Source organism: Lutjanus erythropterus, chromosome 3 (assembly GCF_056507025.1).
Source record: "Lutjanus erythropterus isolate fLutEry1 chromosome 3, fLutEry1.hap2, whole genome shotgun sequence".
Lineage (NCBI taxonomy): Eukaryota > Metazoa > Chordata > Actinopteri > Lutjaniformes > Lutjanidae > Lutjanus > Lutjanus erythropterus.
This window is the reverse complement of record NC_139319.1, coordinates 36,757,889-36,782,756: the sequence shown is the minus strand read 5'-3', so window position 1 is coordinate 36,782,756 and position 24,868 is coordinate 36,757,889. Positions and strand designations below refer to the sequence as shown.

General features: G+C 39.5%; 1 protein-coding gene across 4 annotated transcripts in view; it reads right to left on the bottom strand.

The window, feature by feature from the left end:
- gnav1 (guanine nucleotide binding protein (G protein) alpha v1) overlaps positions 1-23,384 on the bottom strand; it is a 34,110-nt gene extending 10,726 nt beyond the window's left edge. For all 4 annotated transcript variants that reach the window (XM_084716008.1, XM_084716010.1, XM_084716009.1 and 1 more), the window contains exons 1-5: positions 23,058-23,384; positions 21,877-21,968; positions 11,754-11,846; positions 10,896-11,056; positions 7,401-7,529 (exon numbers count right to left, since the gene is read on the bottom strand). In XM_084716008.1, the coding sequence (XP_084572134.1) occupies positions 7,401-7,529; positions 10,896-11,056; positions 11,754-11,846; positions 21,877-21,968; positions 23,058-23,184 (602 nt within the window). In that variant the 5' untranslated portion in view covers positions 23,185-23,384. The remainder of the gene's footprint in view (positions 1-7,400; positions 7,530-10,895; positions 11,057-11,753; positions 11,847-21,876; positions 21,969-23,057) is intronic.
- Positions 23,385-24,868: the final 1,484 nt, after the last annotated feature.

Sequence of the window (24,868 nt, the reverse complement as noted above, 5' to 3'; positions counted from 1 at the left end):
GGTGGGATTGTTTTTTGCAGGAAACTGTACCAAAGGAAGATGTTTTCTGTAGAGTCTGATTTGTAGGACAGGACATCTCTACCTTACGATTTTGACAGACATGTTGCCTTTTAAAAAAAACATTGCAGAAAGCCATATTGCAACGTTGATAAAATTTCAATTAATTGTGCAGCCCCACTGAAAATGAAACTGAACTGAAAACAAATGTGAAATAAAAATTAAAAAAAATGATTAAAAAAATATACAAAGCTATAATAACCCTGACATTGTTAAGATACTGAGTATTTTGAAAAGAAAGTAATTTGTCCATAAGCTCTTAAATATCACAATTTGTGAACTTCCTTTGCTGCTCAGAAAACAAGATAGAAGAAACATTTTCTATTCTGTCTAATTTTGGGAACAAAATCAGTTTATTTATCATTCATCAGATAGTGCAGGCAGTTCTGTATGTGTGTGTGTGTGTGTGAGAGAGAAATGACATCTCATTGTGACTGACATGTCCTTTTTCAGGATTCAATTTCCAGTAGAATAGTGTGAGGCTGTGCTCTCTGTGTGTTCATGACCTTGCATACTGATGGTGGAGCCTACTGTAGCACTGAGGATCACCTCTGATCAATGACAGATTGTATTAGTTTTGGATAAGGTCAGATATTCCTAAAATATGAGATTTACACACACACACTCACACATACACACAAAGAGGAGCGTGTCCCTGCAGACCAGCCCCCCTCCCTTTTTTCAATTTTCACCAAGACAATCACAACATTTTCTGAGACAATCACAGCACGGCAGCACAAAGAGCGTAAAGGTCAATGTTCTCCAAAAGAGAAAAATACAGCAGAGACAGAGACACAGATCAGTTCATCCCACTTCACCCATTTCCAAAGCCAGATGTGTCATCTCACACCTTTCATTTGAGCATCCATCGAGTTAATGCAGCTCTTTATTGAGAGGGGAAATGAACATGTGGAACATGTAGAAACCTAGACGCACAAGAAGGGAAACAAAGAGTGACAGCGGTACAACGTGAAGACGAGATCAGATTTACGATGGAAATTTTCTGTTGGAATTGAAGCCTGACAGGACATGACAGTGAAGCTGATGCTTCATCACACTTCACACAAACATACCTGCTCAGGAGCATGTGTGCACATCAACCACCCTGATGACACACACGCTACGTGTGCTGCCTGCTCACAGATACACACTGACCACCGTCTCCTCACACAGTTAGCTTTCATATCAGATTCAGATAAGTCCTGCATCCAGCAACCTGCTGTCAAGTCTGCCAGTCAGGCCAGGAATGTCCAACGCTGAGCAACCAACAAAACATACAGTGAGTGAACTGTAAGACAAGTTACTTATTCAGGACAGAAGAAGGCAGAGGTGTGTACTGGAGTCACATGACTGCTCATCACTGACAAATCTGAGGACCTCAGACAAAACTGGACTGCACAAAACTCAACAAGACTAAAGCTCTAGAGACACTCTTGCAGCTCTTTCAGGCTGTGATTGAAAAAAGTAAAAAACTAGTTCCTACATGAAACTACTGACAACAAGAACTTTTGAGTAACCATGACATGATTTTTGGTTAGAGATACTGGTTTTGAATTTTTCAGATCTATTTTTTTGGCAGACATCTACAAAACTCTGCAACTCACACCAAAAAAATGCACTACAGGCCAGGGGACAAAACATGTATTTTTGATTTTGTGGTGAACTACCCCTTAATTCTGGTTAATATATAATATCTTTGTATTAAAGATATAAGTGAAGGTTTTGTGAAATATCCTGCCTCCATGACATATCTTTACATAGGTATTAACCATATTAGAGGATTATTGCAAAAAGTGTGTTAATAGATCATCTATCTTCTGTATATTATATTCTGTATAAAGAATATTGTCTGATATATTCATATCAGTATCTTTTACTCCTTACTAATCTGTGGAGCTCTGAATGCTAACATCTGCATGCTAACATGCTCACAATGGTTACGTTTACATGAACACTAATCTTCCACTGCTAATTAGAATATGATAATACATAGTTTGATATGAGTCATGTAAACAACATATTCCTCTTGGAAATTCAGAATTAGGCTTTATTGTGAATTTAGCATTTTCCACGTGCATACAGTGCATATGGAATAAGCATCTCAATCTGGGTTTTTACTGCAACTTGATGACCAGAGGAGAAATACAGAATGAAACAAAGATGAATGAAAATGATTTCAGGAACAGAAAAAAACAAATAATCCCATCACTGATCCCATCATGCTCAACTTTATTTTACTAAAATTCAGCTTGAATCCTTTTTTTTTTTTTAAATCAATGTCTTTCCCAGTTATTGTTAATGACTGATAATAATCCTGGGGTGGGGAGGGTGTGCATTTTTTCAGCTTGTGAAGGGGGGCATTCCAGAAAAGGTTCGGGAACCACTGAGCAAACCGATGAAGCTAAATGCTCTCTACACAGAGAGACAACCTCCTCCTAGGTTTACGTCATCTTCTCCTCCTCCCCTCACTCCACACCCGCCACTCTTGCCCCATAATGTTCATCCTCATCTGCAGTGTTGTAATTGTAATTATCAGAGCAGTTGATGTTAATGATGCAGGAAAAGACCCTGATCCTTATTACACTGAGGGGTTGGAGGTCAAACAGGACATCTGTATGCAAACGAGGCTGTGTCTGGGTGAAAAGTTGTCAGACTGTACGCTCTTCCACACACATATTTCTCATTTGCATGCAAACACACACACACACACACACACACGTCTGCACACACAGACGCTAGAAGAAAAGACAGCTTGATGAAAGATTGTCATCACTTGCACTGTTTAGTATTTGATAACACAACACAAAATGATAACACTTGGAATGACGCTAATTTATGGATGACTCTTTTTAAAAAAAATTAGCTGTTGATGACAAGCAACAAAGGTCCTGGTCAGGATGGACCTCGGAGCGTTTAGGATACATGCATGGTACAGTTAGCATGACAGACCACGCAGGGCTGATGTGTTTTTAACCCACTGTAATTTGTGACTTGAAATCAGATTCAGCAGAGCAAAAACATCCTGCAGCAATACTGAAAAACTGTCAAGTTCAATGTAAAACAATTCTTAAATAATAAAAGCAGGAGTGCAGGGCGCAGATGCTGGCTCAGATGAGAAACCTTGAGTGTCAGCCAACAAAACAGAGACAGCCATTAAACTGAGGGAGACAGTTTCACATTGTGTTAGCGACAAGTGCAGCCTCAATGAGACCAAGCCGGAGCAGAAATCTCCTTTTCCATATTAACTCTGCTGCTTTCCCATAACCCTGCTGAATTACAGGGTAACTTCAGTATTTTTCAGCCTGGACTAGAGCTGGTTATGGTTTTACAAAAGCATGATACCAACACGAATACCCTTAACGTGACACTGATACCACTGGAGTACTTCATGCCACACCTTTTCACGAAGGTTCGTCATCTAACGCTTGCAGTGTTCAAACATGTGAGTAACATAGGACAACCATTTCTGAAGTGTCTGGCAACATTATGGAAATGATCTCTACAGAGAGAGAGACACTTTTTTAACATACCAAACCCCCCTCCCTCCCCCCTCATATTCACACCCATTACTCTGGACCATTTATGTATGTTTACTATGTACCCACTAGGTTCTTGTTGCTGTCAATGTTATTTGTTTTACTCTATTTCAGGTTTCTCTTTTTGTCCCTTATCTTTGTTTTCGGTCTATTGTCTAATCTTGTGTGAGTTAGGTATGCACTCGTCTTCACTTGTTCTGTAATTGTTTCTTTGCACAATTAAAAAATATATGTATAAATGACGGACTCAACTGAAATGAAACAAAACAGTGGAATAATAATAAAAAAAAGATTTACAGACAAACGTTTTCTTTAACCAAAAATAACTGTTTTATTGCACTCGCCAAAATCTCCAGACTCTTGAAAAACTCTAATTTCACCACCTTCATCGTCATCTTCATTCCAAAACCATCTTGGCTTGTCTTTCCACAGCTCCAACAATCACCAACTCTAGTTTGGTTGAAATAAATCCTTAATTAACTGCATTAGATGTGAAAATATTCTGGTTGTACAAGCTGCTGCTTCTCTGATGTCTGAAATCCTTCTTGCTCCTCTCCCATTATCTTTACATTTAATGCTGTGAATTACAGGTTTATTTCAACCAAAAAAACAGAGTTGGTGGTTGTTGTAACAGTGAAAAGAAGACACAAAATGTTTCTAGTGATTTAATTTAAAGTTTAAAACATATGATAGTCATAAAAAAGAAAGTCTCTCTGTAGCAACCATTTCCATAACGTTGTAAGAAACTTAGAACAACAATCTGAACCAAGACTTTAAAAATACAAAAATCCAGTGTCTCTGCTTATAAATAAGGAAAACATTCGTTAATGTATAAGTTAATAAAATACATACAAAATAAATACTGTCTATATCTGCATGGAAAAACTTGCACAGAATCCTGCTGTTTATTTTTCTCTCTTTCCAACAAACACAAAACATCTCCTTCCCTAAATCCTTTTAATATCCTTTTTGTTGTTGAGTTTGAAATAATTACATCAACTTATGCTAAGCTCTTCATCAACCCCAAGGACTTGATCTCTCCAAGTCACAGACATGCACCTACAAACACACATAAAGACACACAAACACACACACACTCATAGTGCTGTGTGTCAATTAACTATACCCAATTATTTATCTCCTCAAGAATTCAGGCAGATAAGAGAGACGATGTGTGAGAGAGGGGAGGCTGCGCTCCGTCCCGAAGCGCCACCTGGGACTCTGCTCCTCCTGCTCAGATCTGACACCGTCACCTTGTGGTGACGTCACCATGACAGCGTCTCACAGGAGAAAACAACACACAAATGAAAATTTAAAGCAAGCAAAAACAACTAGTCTCTGAGTGACACAAACCGAAGGACTGCGAGGAAGAAGCAGCACAGATAGTGGAGACATCAGATAGTGTGATGATCAAAGCGTTTCCTTGCAGGTGAAACTTTTCCTGATGTGAAATATTTCCACTGTCTGGATGAGATCCCTCAGACACGCCAGGCTGAAGTCATCTGCTGACAAACTCATTCTACCATGTTTATATGCTAAACAGAGATCTTATGAAAAGCTGAGGTAATGTGTTTTATTGTTATAATTTCATATGAGATGTAATGTCGAGTGTGGATGAAGGACAGGTTGATATTTGGGGAGGATGAGAGAGATGCTCCTCGGGTAGACATTAGTAAGAAAGAGGAAGAAAATAATGTGATTTTCTCGATATGATAGATACACTGTAGACACACAGACACACAATGAAATGTGTGTAGCACTGAATGTATTCTAGTTTAACCCTACATGGCCCATTACCTTTTCCAATAAAACCAAACTGTGCAAAATCACCCACAACCTCACAAGCTGTCGTTATGAGCCAACACTCATAATAACTCATAATTTGTAATTCTACGGACCACAAACGTTCAGTGTTCACTGGAAACCCAAGAGGTTACTGCCCAGTAACACTCAATCTGAAGTATCTGTTACAAATGAATGGTGGAATCATCTTTTGTCCAATTTTACTCTAAAATGTCTTTAGATTTTTCTCATTTTGTTGTTTTGGATTTACAGAATCTTTAGGCATGATAGCAGCAGTCTTGGTCTGTAAATCCACCACTTTGGTGCAAACTGAAATATGTGATGGATTACTACAAACGTTTGTACATTCATGATCCCCAGAAGACGACGTGCACTCAGTTTTTTGATCCACTAACTTTTCCTCCACCACCAACACCAAGTTTTCACATATCTTGTGAGAGGAATGCGTGTTACACTGCCATGTTTCTACAGAAGCCCAGAATGGACAATACGAATAAAGCCAGATACAGACTACAAGCTTGGAAGAGGAGAATGAGGCAAAGTTTTTGCAAACTGCAAGCGCACCACAAAATGCAACTAAGTCCTGAACACCGGTCCTTTAACTCAATTGAATTTTCAGATAATGTGCCATTTCACCCTACAGACACAATTTACTCCAACTACTTTCAGTACAGTACTTACACTACAGCTGACACTTTAAATTACTTTTTTTTTCAGTTTTATCTGAAAATTTATCAGACCGTTGACTAATATTTGAACTCCTGTTCATTTGAATCGTTTTGGTTAATTCTGTTTTACTTTGAATTACTGCCTTACTGTTGTTTGCCTCCTTCATGCTGCAGTTTACATCCATGTCTGTCCAGGCTCAGATAATACCTGAAGTGAAGACTTCAAAGGAATTTAATAAAAGGTGTTAAGTGCATTTTGAGGGACATGAACATTATCACTATATTGACATTTCTGATCCCAGTTAATAATTTCCAGTGAGAAACATGCTGTCTTCACTTAGAGACTATTTTTACAGAGGAGTACAGAGGACTGATAGAGCAGAACATTATGATGTCACCGTGAAGTTGACCTTTGACCTTCTGCATATAAAACATCATCACCTCATCATTTTATCCTATTCATTATTATTTTATAAAATCTTGAGTTATGGCCAAAAACATGTTTTGACGTGTGACCACTAAAATCTAATCACTTAATCCTAAGGTCCTGAAATTGGTGCCAAATTTGAAAAAAATCCCTCAGGGTGTTCTTGAGACATTGTGTCGCGCTGACGACATGAAACCTCCAGCCACAGCTGTTGCGGAGGCATAAAAAGTATCATTTACCAAAGGTTTAGAGATGGTGTTGGTAGCAGTATGGAAAATATCTGAACTGAACACTTACACAATAATCCATTGGTGTTAAAAAACAGTTTCAGTGAGTGAGTGAAACATCAGTAACAATAACTGTTTTTTCTTGAACGGTAATAGTGTTTTAGTATCAGCTTTACGTTTGTTGTTCTGCATCAGTCAGGCTGCAGATAAATCAAGTTCATTAATATCTATCGCCCTGTCATGACAATCAGCTCCTTCAGGAAATGAGTTCAGCCATTCGAAGATGATAAAGAAGTTGGTATTATGTGACAGCGGCTCATTGATCAGAGATGAATATGGGCATCTGACATTAGCCTCCACGGCTCAGATACCTGCCCCCTGCTTGTCCACTGATAAGACCGAGCCACCGGTGCTTTTGAGTGTGTGTGTGCTGTCAGCAGACGAGTGTAAAGCCGACTGATAGGTGCCATATTGACATATTGAATGAAGCTGGCGATCTCCAGGGGGACTATCATATGGCTGGAGACAGAGATAAGAGTGTCACGGCAAAAGAAAGTGAAGTAAGTTGGTATGACAGTTGCTCCTGGAGAAGTCCAGTGCAGCCCCGAGTGAATCAGTGGTTATAAGCAGCCTTGTGCTGCAGTATAATGTCTTAATAAAAAGCCGAGTGAAAGGACTCTACCTGAAAATGAGATGGTTGACTTTAAACTGGGTCTCTATGACGCCTGTGGTCCTCAATCGTACTCGCAGAACATCTGTCTCTGTGGGTACATAATCTGGAGAAGTGATGCGGGTCATGTTCTCAAAGAAACTACAAAAAGAGGAAGAGGAAGAGGAGGAAGAAGAGAGGGGGAAGAGAGACAGAAGGGTGCAAAAAAAAGGGAAAAAGAAAGAGAGAAATGAAATTTAATAAGCTGCAGACAAACTTAAGATCAAAAGAAAATAAAATCAGGTATCAGTTGCGTGTGTGTACGCCGTGGCCGTGTCAGCTGCCAGGCGGCGGGTGGGGTGTGCAGTGATAAGGCTGGAGCCCCAGGGGGTGCAGCAGCTCATCACGATGAATATTCACTCTGAGGTTTACCATAATAACACACTGAGGCTAAGCTTTCAAACAGATTAGCTATTAACACAGCTAGTGTAATCAACTGTATCATGTGTGTGCGTGCACTCAGTGACATGTGATCTTTTTACACACACACACACACACACACACACACACACACACACACACACACACACACACACACACACACACACACACACAATGACGTCTCCAGCCTACCTGAACCGACTGTGACATTCTCAACTAGTCATCCTGAATCAGGTTCCTGGGCAGCGACACACATCCTGCTGCTTAAAACACACACACACACACACACGCTGCCCGCTGGACGCTGCACAGACAACATGCGAGTGTCAGCTCTGTACTTCTGTATTTATGAGGACCATTCTGAGTTTTAGTGAGTGAGTGATCATTTTTCCAGTGAGCACATTTTGACCAGTCCTCCATTCTTCAAACGGCTTAACTGTTGGAATTTACACTTCCAAAAGATAAAGAGCTATTTTAACATTCATTTAAAGTTGTCTTTTGGCCAACTGAGGAATGTAAGTCAGATATTCTCCTTTTAGCTCCGTGTTTGGCCTCTACCGGCCCCTGAGGGACATATCTGTCTGCTGCATTGTAAAAAACAAAACAATGCTCCGAAAGACACTAAATCACTTCCAAGATCTCAGGGAAACTGTAGAGTTGAGTAATAATTCTCTTTAGCTTTATCACTTCATCACTGTGAGCAAAACCTTGCACACATCACATTATTGTGGGTGTGTAAATAACTGCAGACAAGTTGACCATAACAACATGGTGATGATGCATCAATGTAGTCATCACAATTGTTTCCATTGGCCAATAAAATACAACCTGTTATTGCAAGTTTAATATTGGGGTTACGTTTGGGAAGAAGACATCATCCCATCAAAAAAGCTTCATGGACCAGGAGTGGCCAGACAGCTCAGTCAGATTATCTAAACCACTTTATTTAACAGAAAAACAAGAGTGAGCACACCTGACATGTCTGTAAAAATCACTCACTGCACAGGAAAACTGTGGTTACCTACAACTACACTACGTAAGGTAATTAAAATAATTCAACTTGATCTAGCAAACCCAGAAATAAGTAGTGATATAAGACTGATTAATTGGGTTGATTATCTGGCTTTTTATTTTCATACCATCATCTTTTCTAAACTTTAACATGTTTCCTCGATGCAAAATGTTAGGAAATCTAATCTAAAACTGTTACTGTGCAGCATTAAGGGAACAATATGTAACAGGCTGCAGAAGTGCAATACCAGTGCAAAGTTATGAGTGGACAATAACAAGCAACGACAAGACCTACACTGTCAATATAACTGTCAGTTATCTGTCAATGTACAGTTCAGCCCGTTATCCTGAAAATAAAAGCCCACCGCCCTGAAAATACACAGTCTGGAGTTTGAGTTGAGTGGCTGTCTGCCAGACATTGCTCAATTTAACAATTATAAACATCTACTCCTTCTATAAGATTATCAATAACTTATTATGACTCATAAACAGACACCTACTCATTTGGCAAACATTCTGCTTTAATTTGGACTCCAGTTAAGGTGAAACAGGCAAAATATTATTCCAGCCCGGAACGTCAGAGTAGCAAGTACTTCAATTTAGTATATTTCCTTAATCTTGGAAAAGAATATATATCACGGATTTCTCCTTTAAATATATATAATGTTATAAATGAGTGATGTCTCTTCTGACATATTGTGCTCTGCTAGAGGGGAACACAGGAGTGGATTTTCACACTTGTTCCATCCCACTCCCACAAAAAATACTCCCATTCTACCCCAATCCCTTGACAGAGAGGAAAAAAAAAAGAAATTCTGTCAAGTCCCGTTTCTGGAATAATGATTCCTCTCCCATCCAATTTCCATCAATCCACAGTCCACACGTGACTTATTGTTATTATGATTACATGTCCTGTGGGATTCTGAAAAATGTCATCCTCTATAGCCCACTTTCCTCAAAATACTAGTCACATTCTGAAATCTACAGCACACCCAATGTATTTTTCTTTTTCATTAAATAATGTCATGTAAAACAACATGTTACTAAGTGATAACCATGTATATTAGATTGTAATATGAATGGGATGATGGAATTATACGTGACTTTTCTTTGTCTTGATATTGTTGCTGCTCTCTAAATATCAGCCTCTGCAATCGAAAAACCTATATCAGTCAGTAACATATCTGAATATCTGACCACGTGTTTCTTGCCCCATTTGACTTTTTAGTGAAGTTGTTGTGTTCTCTCAGAAACTAACTTGGTAAATATTCTTATTTTTATTACTATAATATGCCATCTTTAAAAAAGGTTGATCTAAAGTGAGATTTCCCTTTAACATTAAGATAAGGGTCTAGAAAATGCATTATGTCAATAAGGGTCCTCCCAAGTACAGAAGTACAAGTGTGTGTGTGTGTGTGTGTGTGTGTGTGTGTGTGTGTGTGTGTGTGTGTGTGTGTGTGTGTGTGTGTGTGCGTGCGTGTGTGTCTGAGGAGAGCAGAGTATGATGGTGATGTACGGTGGTTCTCAGTGGGAACCAGGGGGCCTGTCGGTGTAGATAACCCAGAGCCGAGGCCTCTCACTGGGGTAGAGGATGAGAACAGACGGCCTCCCGGTGGGTCTCAGCTCTGTCTTACTTCTGCATCACACACACCATCCCCTCTACATTTGTTTCTTACTTTCAGTCTTCATTCCCACTTCCTCACTTCCATTATTGTGCCTGCACAGTTTGACTTTTTCTTAAATGTGCACATTTTTAAACATTCTCTGTAAGCACGTCTCTGAGTTTGAACAGTTTCTGTATTGCATTGCTTTGCCCATATATGCACACAGTCAAAACCAATAAAAAGCAAACACATATGTATTTTAAGGATGTTATTTGGATGTATATGACAGCCGTGGATGTACATGTAACTACAGTTTACTTGGGTTTGTCTCCCTCCCTCTTCCCTTTCCACTCTCCAGACTCTGATTCCCAGTGACAGCAAGCACAAGGATGAGCATCAGCTGCTAAGTCCAGCTAATTAGACCCCTGTATCTCCTCAGCATGACGTGAGTTTGTGTTGGAAGAGTACTCACTACAGCGCCGAGTCATTGAGCTCATACTCGTATCCCCGGGCTGCCGCGGCCCTCACGCCCTGGTCGGCCCACAGACAGGACAGGGCGTGGCTAAGGAACGGAAACAACACCTGCTCTTCATCAAAACACCGCCCACACGACAGGACAGAGTGGGCATGGACCTGCAAGAGGAGACGGAGACAGATATATGGATAGATGGGCAGCTTGTCAGTGAGGGGCTGAGGCCAGATGGAAAAAAGGATGTGAGCCTAAATGACAGAAAAAGTTTTGGAGTCTGCCTCTGCTCTCTAGACTTGGTAATCAGTACAGAAGCACAAATGAATGGATATGTGCACACACACACACACACACACACACACACACACACACACACACACACACACACACACACACACACACACACGTGAAGATACACACAAACACACCCTGCTGACATTTAATAGAGGAAATACTTTGGTCATCATCTCTAGCAGGAAGTGCAGAGTGGGTGGATTGTGTATGAGCTCTGATAACTTTGACAATAAAGATCAAATCAAATTGAACCTCACAATCAAACCACCCACCAACCGTCTAACTTTCTGCTCTCTCTCATGTAAACAAAATTTTGCTGTATGTGTGTATGCGTGTGTGTGTGAGGGGCTGCAGTGCTGAGATGCTGCTCTCTAGTGGAGATCTGAGTGCAGTGCAGGAAAACTAGAAGCATAAAGCTCAGGATGAATTTGAACCTAAGAGAAGCAGGATGAGAAACGGAAGAGACTGATACAAAGAGTCTGACAAAAAAACACAAAAAATGATTAGAAATAAGACAAATAGAAAGAAAGACAGTCAGGGTGACATTGAGACATGCAGCCAGACTACCTTATTCCTGTTGTTAGCCAGGTTGACCCGGAGGATGCCCATGCCGTGGAGGACAAACTTCATGGAGGTCAAGAGGTTATCCAGCACTGCAGGCTGCCAAAGATCAAGGTTCATGTTAAATTCATGACAACAAAAAGCCTGGTTTGGACAAAAGCCTGCACCACCAAAAAACTGTTAAATTTAGGGCTGCAACTAACAGTTATTTTCATTAAAAGAAAGAAAAATAGTATGTGAATGTTCCTCAAAGACCAAGGTGACATCCTCAAATGTCTTGTTTTGTCCACAACCCAAAGATATTCAGTTTACTGTCATGGAAAAGTAAAGAATTTGAAGCTGAAATCAGAGAATTTGGACATTTTTGAATGATTAATTTATTATCAAAATAGTTTTTTAATTTCTTTAATAACTAATTAATCAACTAATCATTTATTGCCCATCTGTACTGTTTCTTTTAACTAGAGCTGCAACAACAGCAACAACAAAAAACAATATAGACAACCTCTCTGTTTAAACATGCAGAAATATTTCCACATTTGTACAATAAATATGAAGCTACAGCAGTTTATTGAAATCCTATTTAATATACAATCTATAGTTGAAGGGAGTTGTTTCCTCCAACCCCCTCCTCCTGAGACTCAAGGACGCTCAGGCAGGTTGCAAGAACACTGCAGGAGCACAAGACAAGCACAACATTGTAACGATAACGAGTGACGTCTTACACTAACCCTGCCATACTCCATTAATATATTGCTCCATTTAACTATTATCAACATCTACTCCTTTTAAAACATTACTCATAAACAGACACTAATTCTGCAAACACTCCGCATTAATTTGAACTCTAATTAAAGTGAAATGAGCAAAAAATAACCCAAATTATGGACCAGAATATACATTTCAAAGGACTCCACAGCTGTAGTGTTGTTGTTATTACAGATTTCTCCTTTAAGCTTTTATGGTTTGTTGCAATGTGGAAACTAACACAAGGTGAATTTTTAAAATTAGCCAAATGGGAAACTGACCATTCCACTGTGGGCCCTCAAATTACTTTTAATAAATCAAATTTAGACTGGCATTTATTTATTTTCTGCTACACCTGAAAATGGGGATATATGTAAGTATATGTGGGGTATGTTGTGTGTGTTTGCATCATCACACTCCATGGACCAGTTCTCGAGCCTCCTGAGTGTATAAGAGTGAAAGTACCACGTAACTCACATAAATTAAACTCATAACTCTGTTTTAGTGCTTGGAAAATGTAAGACTTAAGCGATGAGCAGAGTGACTCCACCACAGAGATGTGTGTGTGTGTGTGAGTGTGTGTGTGTGTGTGTGCGTGCGTGCGTGCGTGCGTGTGTGTGTATCTGTCTGTCTGTCTGTCTCCTGCCAACTAAAGATAAGCTTCACATTCCATCACGATTCTATCACAGTCTGGTCGCTCTTCTCTCTGTGTGTGTTTCAGTGTCCACATTGAGATGTGTTGCTCTCCCGGTGAAATGTGCGAGGCGAGATAACTCAGCAAGGTGATGTTACGACGAGAGCTGGGCTGAGGGCTGCTGACACCACGGCATTAGGGACAAATTAGTCTCTTTCAGAGGAACCTTTGCTGACAGCGCTGCATTGATTTGTGTCAGAAATAAGCAGCTTTGTGCGTTCGTCTCCCTCTGCCTCGCCATCACTGTCATCTGCTCATACATGCGATTTCATAATAATGACACATTCTTATAGTCTCAACAACAATAAACTGGATCTTTATGTTTTATGATCATAAACATCACTAAAACTAGGTGATGACAGTCTTGGGGTTTGAGAACTTCATGTGTGTATCACCCAAAAAGCTACATGTAGTGCTGAGTGTTTAGTAAAGCGGTCTCTGCTGCAGTGCTCATGAGCAAGACAATGAAACTGGAACTTTTTTGGTTATGAAACAGTCTCAGTTTATTACTGATATCTCTATAAGAGCTACATACACAACTGAGATCTTCAGTGAGAAGATTGGATATTTAGGTACAGTTACTCTTAATGGCTGTCTCTGGGTCAGATTCTCCGTCAGCTCAGACCAAACAAGCCTGTGACTTAACATTTTCCCAGGTAAAGTCACAGTAAGTAGTCTGTTAAAATGAAGCAGGAGGAAATTTTAATTTTTGCAGTTATATTTTGTGGTTATGGCAATGGAAACACTACCACAACTGGCCTCCAAAATCAACAAAACATCGTTTTAAGAAATTAGCTTTGCAAATGATCCCATGTTATGAGGGATGGAAATACACACAACATATACTAATAAGATCTCAAGGATACACAATGTATTTGTGACAAACACTGGATGTAAACAGAACCTTTCTTTGTTTACTCCACAGAGGGCACCTTTGAGTTAATAAAATGCAACATGCAAAGTATTGTAGAACACTGAAAATTACAGCCCCTAAAATTTACCCTACAGTTGAATCACCAATTTTATTTGACCATCTCAGCAAAACTCGAGCTTTCTAAGCACCACAAAGGCATGATTTATTTGATTTATCAAAATGCATCATATTATACAGGTGCTGCTGTTAATCTGTCAGTTTCCTGGAGTTAGAACAAATGAAATTACTGTCCATTCTCATGTCTCTGATCCAGTTGTTGACTCTTGTCTCTGCCTTTACTTGCTTCTTCCTTCCTTCCTTCCTTCCCCCTCTCCACCTTTGTCCTCCTTATCAATTGTTTCCAAGTTCCTCCCTTACTGACTCAATGCTCACTTTAGTTTAGTGTTGACAGTAAAGGTGGGAGGACCAGAGAGAGGACGAAGGCCATGACTAAACCCCCACAATATCAGACGCTTGGAAACAAAATGTGGCCTCTAAATAATATTTTTGGAGCAGCTGACCAACCAACTTGTTGCAAATAAACCCACTGTCCTTCAAATGGTCACATTACTCTTATCATACAAACACTGTGGCATTTTTTCTATGAATGCCAACACACACACACTTACTTATGTCATTTTCGAGGATATCACATAGACTTACATTCATTTCCTGGAATGTAAGGCCTACCTATAGCCACTGCTTGCCAACCTAAGGAAAATGGGAGGACTTCCAGTTTCACAGACTTTGTTTCCTGCACTCTGGAGTCTCGTAAAGACTGTAAATAACAAAACAACAAGCATGCATTCTTTTGCAAACAATGCCTGCAGATGACCTACATTATTACCGACAATTCCTAGCTGGAAAACACCATAGGACCACAACATTTATTCTTACCTATTCCAATTTCAAATTTGATCACAATAACACAGAAAATTAATATTCTACAAATGTTGTTCTATATTAGTTTGGCTGCTCTTGTATCCACTGTGCTCATTTCTGAAAGAAACTCTTACTCACTGATGAGAGGCAAGGGCATGGATGTATTACTGGGTACAGCAGGTGTGAGCTTTCTATTTTAGAGTCATAGGTCTTATACATGCTATACAGTGTCAGAGACAGGCCGTGATGACGAGAAAAAACATTGTCATAAATCAGGAGAAATATGGAAGAATTGTGACCCCCAGAGGAAAACAGGAGAAGGCAATGAAAAGCTACTTGCCTTATCAATCATTAACTATAACAGTAGAAATGGGACCAATCCAATCCAATATCAGTAAGGTAGTCTAATATTGACATAAGGCATTCATTGGATATTGGACGTCACCAATCAACATTCTGATCTACATTCCACAAAGCTATGTGTTTAGAAACCACCATGCCCTGAACAAACACGTTACATATGCATGATGAATACATTACAAACGCTAACAATAATATTTGCGTTTTGGAACATAAAATAGCAAGCTTAAAACTCTCAGCAATGCATTATGCAAATGAGGGCCGTCTCACAGCCTGTCAGCTGCACATGTGAATGTCACAAGTCACAATCCAACAGGTCTCTGCAATGGTGGAAGGATGCCATTATACAACTTAGACTACACAAACTACACAAGCTTTCCAGGCTGAAGTTCAGTGTCAGCTAGGGCTACAACTAACGATTATTTTTATGATCATGAATCAGTCCATCATTTTCTCCATTTATAGTTGTTTGTTTTAAAATAAAATATCCATCAGTGTTTCCCAAAGCCTTTGACCTTTTTCTTAAAAAATTACTTAAACCGGTTAATCAATCATCAAAATAATTGGTGATTAATTTAATAATTGATTAATTGTTACAGCTGTAATTTCAGCTTCATGTAATCCGTATCATCATCATGAAAAAAATAGTGGTGTATTGTATAGGATCGATAGGATAGGAGTTCAATTTTAGCGAAATACATGTCAGAAAATTTCTCCAACATAAAGTCATATTCATCCAACTTTGTTTCACTCTACATTTGTCCCCTGGTCATCCACAGACGCCCTGTAGTGGCTATACAGTCTGTGACCCATTGTCCTTAACCACTGACCCAAGAATCAGCTTTTTTCCAACTGGGGACACAGCACATGCACACACACACGCACACACAAACACACACACACACACACACACACACACACACACAGCCTGGAGCCACAGGTGTGTCATTGTATGGTAATCTGAATCCACCATCAGCTATGCGTCACCTCTCTGGTAGAAAGTGTGGAGTAAAAACACACCAGATTTTTAACCAGTGTGTGTGAGTGTGTGAGCATGTGTACGACAGTTTGATGGGAAGTCGAACCGACAAAAATCTCACACACCTTGTCTAATCTTTGTTTCCTGCTGTCTATTAATACTCCCACCACCACCACAGTTTAAAGCATTGTGGGAACTCTGTGCGTCAGTGGAGATATTACAACTCCCATTACAACAGTTTAATCTCTTAAATCCATCCAGACACACTGAACTATTGTTCTTGACCAGCTTGCTGTTTGGATCGGCTCACCTAACACAGAAAACTAACAGCCGTTAACGCTTGTCTTGCGTCGAAGAGTTTGCTACAAAAACACAACAACAAAGAATGTGGTTGGACTGGCGGTGGCGAACTGGTATTTAATCATTAACCACAGACTGCTCAGCTAACAGGGTATAACTAAGTTAGTGTCTGTAGGGTTGAACCCAGAGAACAGGAAAAGTTCAAATTAAGATCTCATCTTTGTCTAGCCTGTATCTCGCTGACATAAATGAGCTCAGTTTAAGACAATATGAGACTTTGACCCTTTTCTCATACTTTTTAAATTCGGCTCCTGAGAAATAACCTTTGTCTCGTCTCAGCCCAAGACTAATTTGAGCCCAATTAAAGATCTTAAAGTGTTTGTTTTTGTCTCACTGCACTGCTATTAAATTTGCCTTAAATAATCAGCTCTTGAGATAACAGTGGACTTAAAAGAAAACTCAGTTGTCTTAAATGAGATCTTAAATTTTTCTCAGTGGTCAAAGTAAAGTGTTGGTCAATGAAAAACCACTGAAACACCTATGAGCTCACCAAAAGATCTCTGGCTTTTCTTTCTTGTCTTTTGTTTTGATCCATTTTTCTCCTGAGGGGGGTTTAGAAGAAACAGATGAGACTTCAGTAAGCTCAAAATAAGAATCTCATAAGAAAAGACGGCTGTGAGAAACCGAAGTTTTCCTCTGGAAGCTCTGTTGTTGATTCATCAAGATTCATCACATTTTTCAAGATGAGACAAACGCTCACACAAACACCTGAATCAATAGAGAGAATCCAGACTGAAAAATACAAATTCACTTAATAAATGTTATCCACTGCCACGCCATACACACAAAGCCTTACTTTTGTTGACATAGACCTGTGTGTATTGGAAAAGAATGAAGGGAAAAATCTCAGTCCATCAGCCTATCCTCAGTAAAAACAACGCCACGGCCTCGGGCAGCAAATAAAGGAGGGATGAGACAAAGAGAAGCCCCCCCTTCCTACCTGTGCTCCCCTTACTCTCCTCACACAGGCTGTCCTGTCATGGTACTAATGCAATACAAACCTGGCTGGCAGGGCCACAGAGAGCCAGACAGAGAAATAAAGAGACGGGGTTATCTCGCTGTGCCTTCAGGGACCTTTGAGAGAAGGGACACGTGGAGCAAACAGAGGATAACCTGTCCAGCTCAAAGCAGGGTGGAGGTGGTTACTGCTGCGCTGCTGGATTAGTTAATGAATCATTAATATCCAACACTCCTCATATTTTTGCATCATATTTTTTGTATTGTACTGTTGTTGAGTGCCTCGGACCATCTCGCCCAGCAGGGACTCAATGGTATCCATACACTTGCCCAGTCAGGCAAGCGAGTTGCCAGATTATTTGTCCAGTGTGGCATTTTATTTGGTGGGCAATTTATATAGTGAACACACAGATACTTGTAGACACTTGTTCAAGATAGTAGATAAGAGACTGAAACAAGCATGTGTGGAAAAAACATGCACACAAGTCTGATAAAGAATGATGAGCTCATGTATTTGTGACCGTGTGTGTGTGTGTATATGTGTGTGTGCATGGGAGGGAGTGTCAGTGTTTGCTGTGGGAAGTCGGGGATGGTCAGAGAAGGGAAGGGAAGGGCAGGCTTGTGGGTTAGTGTCATTTTCCACTCGAAAATAAGGGCGTCACCTGAGAACAAAGGCAAACCTAACTGACAGAGGAGACGACAAAAGATTTAACTACTGGCTTTAAACATGTGTTGATGCTTGTCTGCATGCTTGCACATGTAAAATAACCTTGTATGCTGATTACATAGTTGTAGAAATGCAACATGAGAATGTTCTGAAGTCTATCCTGCATAGATAAAGCAAGAAAGACAAAGTTCTGCTTCTAAACATTTACAATATTATTTTTTCATTCTTTTTAATTGTTTATATCATTTTTTGTATGTACCTAGATAAAAGTGATGCAAGGAATATTTTGTGCAATTCCTTGGTGCTTTTTAAAACACTTTCTGAAGAATGAAAATATGTTATAACCAACTTAATGCTAAGTATCAATAAAAAGTTTTAGCCATGCTAGTGACACATTCTATGATCTGTTGGTCAGTCGACCACTTTGGTCCAGACTCAAGTATCTCAATATCTCAGTAAATACTGAATGGATTACTATGAAATTTTGCACATTTGTGGTCCCCAGAGGATGGATCCTATTGACTTTGTCGATTCCCAGACTTTTTCCTCTAGTGGCACCAGAGAGCTGACATTTTGGATTGAAAAACTGGCACCTGCAATGTCATTAGGCCACGACCTGAGCGCTCACTCTGCCGGTCCCTGCAGACCGACTCCTACACACTCGGAACAGGAGGGTGAGAGGAGGTACGATCTACAAGTGCACAGCTAAATACAACTAAATCCTACACACTGGTCCTTTAAATAAGATCAAAGACAAAATAATAATATGATAATAACAATACAAAATAATATGACTACAAATTAGACTATACATTAAATATGATATTTTGGTGCATGATACCCAGCCCTTCTTAAACGGATAAAAGCATAAATTTGCCTGCTCATGCTCAGGGTTTATCTGTCTTTCTCCAACACCATCCAATAACAGAAAGTATGACGCTTGTGTTGACAGCAGTGAACTCCAGACAAGGTGACTGGTATGAGACATGAGAGGCACCAGAAGGAGTGCAGGGAAGGAGCTTTAATATCTAGGAATGCATTTAAACATCCCAGCTGCCTGTACAAACAACTGGGACCTTCATATGTCATATCAGTGTGAGAGTGTATAATCCTGTTCAATGAGCAACTGCCAAAGTTTGACAGTGTTTTGCATATTTCCAGGACATAGATATTATCTGCTGCACATAACGTGATCACACACACAAACACCAACCGTCTGTGTAAATAAAGCTCTTTTATGAATTATGTAAAGTCATTTTTGGTTCAGCGTGAACTCGGCAGCTTCACTTTGGAGCCTGTTTTCAATTTTAAAGGGACAGTTCACCCCAAAATCAAACATATGCACTTGTGCTCGCAAAATTCAAAACCAGTCTGTCTGTCCAAAAGATCATGACCCAGTTACTCAAGATAATTCACACACCTTTTTGTGAGCAGTTTAATGTGGAAACTAAGGCCAATATTCTTTATACAGAAAACAATTAACAGAATGTAAACATAAACACACATTTTTGCAAAAATCTCTCAAAAGTGGTTAACACTTGTGAGAAAGTTATGTGATGGAGGCAGGATATTTTACAGTTTAACAACACATGTTAACATCCAAAATGACATCAGGGAACTGAAGCAGTAAACTTTCACTGATTATTTTAATAATAACTGTATTATAACCTTAAATTTAAAAAAGCAAAACACAAACAGAGCAAAATTAAACCTGAATTAAGAAAAAGGATCAAATATACATAAATGCTGCAAACAAATACACACAATCTTCATGATGTTCTGTTAAAAAAAATAAAGTTTTCATACTGACAGGTATCAGACAACATATCTACTGATATCTATATTGACTGATCTTGCTGTGATTGGCAAATATTGGCCCGATATGTTGGTCGACCAATTGATTGGTCTAGCTCTATTTTGTATTAGAAAAAAATATTTCCGATAGATTCTACTGCAGACAGAAAGTAGTTCCTACATGAAACTGCTCACAACAAGTGAATTCTTATGTGAATTACTTTGAGCAACCGCATGATGATCTCTGGAAAGAGACACTGATTTAGATTTTTTCAGATGTATTTTTTGGTGCTTGAAGCAACACATGGACTTGTGCCATTTAGTCCCATTGTATTAGAGAGGAGGCAGACATCTCTACAGCTGTCTCTGCAACTCACACCAAAAAAATCTAAATGGATAAATAGCACTACAGCCCAGGGGAAAAATATGTATTTTTGATACTGATTATACATGCATAACAAAAAGGAGGAGGCAGGGAGAGAAAAGAGGGAAAGGTGCAGAACAGAATAAAAATATGGGAAGAGGTAAAAGGAGGGGGATGTGGAAGAAGATAAGCCCTCAGTAAAAACAAGCTGATGGGGTGAAGCTGGTGTGTGTGTGTCCATGTACGTGTGTGTGTGCATGTAAGTGTGTGTGTGTGTGTGTGTGTGTGTGTGTGTGTGTGTGTGTGTTGAACCGTTTCCATTCTCCCCACCCCATCCCAACCCCTAATACAACGGAGGAATTTGGCTCTCAGTCGCTCACACAGAAGGAAGAGCACATGCAAGCCAAACCACCGCATACCAACTTGGGTCTGACCCCGGGTATCATGAGAAATCTCAGTCCCCCACAGGAACTAAGTATCGCCTCCTCTCCATCTCATCTCCTGTTTATCACCGCTGCCTGCCCCATCTTTAATGTCATCTAACGTTTTCTTAAGTTGTGCCTGCAGCATAAACTAACACCTTGACTTCCTCTATTCCTCCATTCTTACTTGAAAACAAATTATGATGGTAACCTAAACCAGTGGTTCCCAAACTTTTACTGGTGCGCCCCCTTCAGAAGCCAAAAAAAAGTTTAGGCCCTCCCACCCCACAATTATTATCAATCATTAACAATAATTGGAGAAGCAACTGATTAAAAAAAACGATTCAAAAGCTGCATTTTAATGAAATAAAGGTCAGCATGATGCATCAGCAAACTCTTGTTTGTTTATTTTCCCTACATAATTCATATTCATTCAACTTTGTTTACTTCTCCCCTGGTCATCCGTGCCTGTGGGAGTTGTTGTCTGTTAAACAACCACCACTGCTGATGATAATCCCTCTGCCATGACTCAGGCAGAAATCAAGTTCACGGGTGAGTTAGTTTATGTTATGTTTAGTCATGTCTCTGATGTACCTGACTTATCCTGTGTTTTCCCAGAAGTTATAGCAACTAGCTACCAACATGTAGTAGGAAAGGCATCATTACCTTGAATAAATTACGGCTGTCTCTGTACTTGAACATTGTTGGAGACGTTTGTCAAAATGTAGGTGCACAACTTCATAAAACAGAGAACAAATGGTGGTCATTTTTAAACATTAAGCATTGAATAATTTTCATTTTGCACGGCTTCCCTTTATAAGAGGAGATATGATTGTTATCCAACTCTCTTTTACTGGCAACTGTAACACCACGCTCACTGTATGCTAATAAACTCTTATCTGATAAAAACATCAGGGTGAACCAGTCTGATCCTGTGTGTGTGTGTGTGTGTGTGTGTGTGTGTGTGTGTGTGTGTGTGTGTGTCCTAACCTTGAAGCTGGTGAGCTCTTGCTTGGTGAATCCATTACTGTGGATGATCTTCATCTGTTTGACCAGAGTACTTTTACCACTCTCTGCTGCACCTGGAGGAGGTTGTAAATGCTGGTTAAACCTTGTCTTTTTAAAAGGTATTATAATTAAAACATAATAAATTATTTTATAATATAATATACTATGTTAATAATCAACTTATGTCAGTCATTTTTCAAGTAATAATGTCAAACACCTGCTGGTTCCAGCTTCTAAAATATGAGGCTTTTCAGCTTTACTTTAATTTTTTGACTGTTGGTTGGAAATAAGATACTTTTTACTCCACTACATTTATTAGACAGCATTAATTGCTTTGCAGATTTTATTTCTTTATTATTATTAAAATGATGGGTTTTATTATGAATCAAACTACCCAGCTAGTATAAAACAGTGTAAATTACCCCCAACTTTAGTAGCTGCAACATTAAACTCATGTTTATACATGAATACATCACTAATTATGATCTAGTGATATTGTATGTTATTCTTTTGAGATATCTGATGCTAATACTTACATACTTTCACTTATGCATGATTTTTACATGTAAAAGTGTATTTTAAAACTGTGGTATTGCTACTGTTACTTAAGTAAAACATCTGAGTACTTCATCATCCACTGGAATTTGAAATGAGCATTTGTTACTCTTTTTTGGTATTTTATCGACTAAACGATTAACTGATTAATCGTGAAATTGTTGGTGACAGTTTCTCAAAGCCACAAAACAACATCCTCAAATGTCTTCTTTTGTCCACAACACAAAGATGTCCAGTTTACTGTCACAAAGGAGTAAAGAAACCAAGAAATATTCACATTTGAGAAGTTGAAATCAGAGAATTTAGAGTCTCAAAACAATTAACCAATTGTCAAAATAGTTGGTGGTTAATTTATCTGTTGACAGAGAATCAAATAATCAACCGACTGTTGCAGCTCTAACGAATATTTATTAGTTGTAGTCCTGTAAGTCTGTCTCAACCTAAACTGATGGTTAACTGTCCATGAGGACATTTCTCAGGTCATTTACTGAAAGAAGTCCAGTTAGGGACTCAGCTGCAGTTCATGGTCTGTATGGTACATAATGTGCACACTCTCAGTCCCGGGGACAAACTTCTGTCAGGTCAGATCAGCATCATGTCAGTCTCACCTAGCAGGAGTATTTTGACCACATTCATCTCCCTCTTCGCGTACTCGTACAGGTCTCTGTCTATCTTGGCGCTGTGTATCCTCGCCTTCTTCTCCTCCGTGACTTCGGTACCGAGGCACAGTCCCATCCTGAGCACTCATCTCCTCCCAACTCCGGCCTGAGAGGAAAACAAAAGCAAGAAGACAAGCCAGACCGGGATCAAGCCGAGCTGGTTTCTACAAACTGCATGCTGCTGTTCCGCAAACTGCAGGGAGAAAAGTCTGGAGAAAAAAAACAAGCTCAGGCCATCTCTGAAAAGTCCTTCAAACTCGCAGGAGTTGTTGTTCAAACCGAACTTCTATCCACGCATCGCATCGATGTTACTGTGTGTGAACTGTCCTGCGGACCGCCGTGAAAACACCTAACTGTTGTGCGCCACAGAGGTTCAAACTCTGCTCTACCGCCTTGGCAAATACCCCAGATAATCCTAAAAGTGCCTCCTCCCACTTTACAGCCTGCTGCTGCCCAGATGGAAAACTTTTTGGACTTCCCTGGGAAGTGACGTGCCGGCCGGGACAAAACTGCTGAGTGCGCAGTCCCATGTGTTTCACCTGTGCGTGATCAGAAAACTGATATACAGCTCTTATACAGTGTACGCACACTGCGCAAGTTGCGTAGGGTCACGCGAGGTACGGAAGGGCCCCATCTCTCCCTGATGTCCAAGTGAGTGTCAGTGTTTACAACTTTGATGAGAGGAAGAAGCAAAATAAAAGAGAAAATAACTTATCAAGAGTGAAGGTGATGAACAGTAATCAGGTAAACTTGTGTTTCTTCCTCTCCAAGTTTGATATCATTGATTCACAGTAACGTTAAGTTGCTGCTCCTCTGTCTGTCTGTCTGTCTGTCTGTTAGCTGAGCTGCAGTCTGTCTGTCTGTGTCCTGCTTACAGACACATCCAGAGCTGCTCTGTCACTTTGTGTCTGACACAAGTCACAATGAAATAAAACTATTTTATCAGGTTTGATGACTTTCCTGCAGCAGCTTCTGTGGAGACCAGTCTAGTGTTCAGACCCTTTACTAATGCAAAAGTACTAATCACACTGTAAAAATATTTCACTACAAGTAAAAGTCCTGCATTCACAAAACCTCACTGAAGTAAAATAATGGAAATATTATCAGATAAATATACTTAAAGTAAAAGTATTCATGTTGCAGTAAAATGTTCCCTGTCAGTGTTATTATGTCTGATGTTTTTGGATTAATATTATTGCTTTAATGTTACTGCTGTTTACTTAGATGTTTAAGGTTGAGCTCATTTTAACTACTTTATAGGCCACTGTTGGCTAGTTTAATCTACAGCAATGCATCATGGTCTATAAGAAAGACAAAAAGTTAAATCAGAATCATGTGTGTGTTTGCCTGTATGAGTGTGTGTTGGTGTGGTAGCTTGCTCCATTTAGCAGTGTGTGTGACTCATTTTTCTCTTGCTAGCAACCATGAGGCCTGAGGACCAAGTGCTGAAGTAGCTCAGGTCACCACAGACCCACAAAAGGTAAAACAATACCAGCTTTCACATCAATGGTGGACTTTCACTTTCATTATGTAGACACCCTTGTGCTGATTGAAGGTCAGGTTTTCATTTATTTTTTCACCAAAGAAACTTAGCAAATATACTTATACTTTTTTAGAACATTTTGCTGAATAATTCAGATGAACTGATTTGACATTGTCTGTGAAATCATTATTAGAGTCAATATTTATCAGCTAATATTTGCATATACCGATATAGACTGATATGCTGTTATAGGCCAATATCAGTCAATAATTTATCA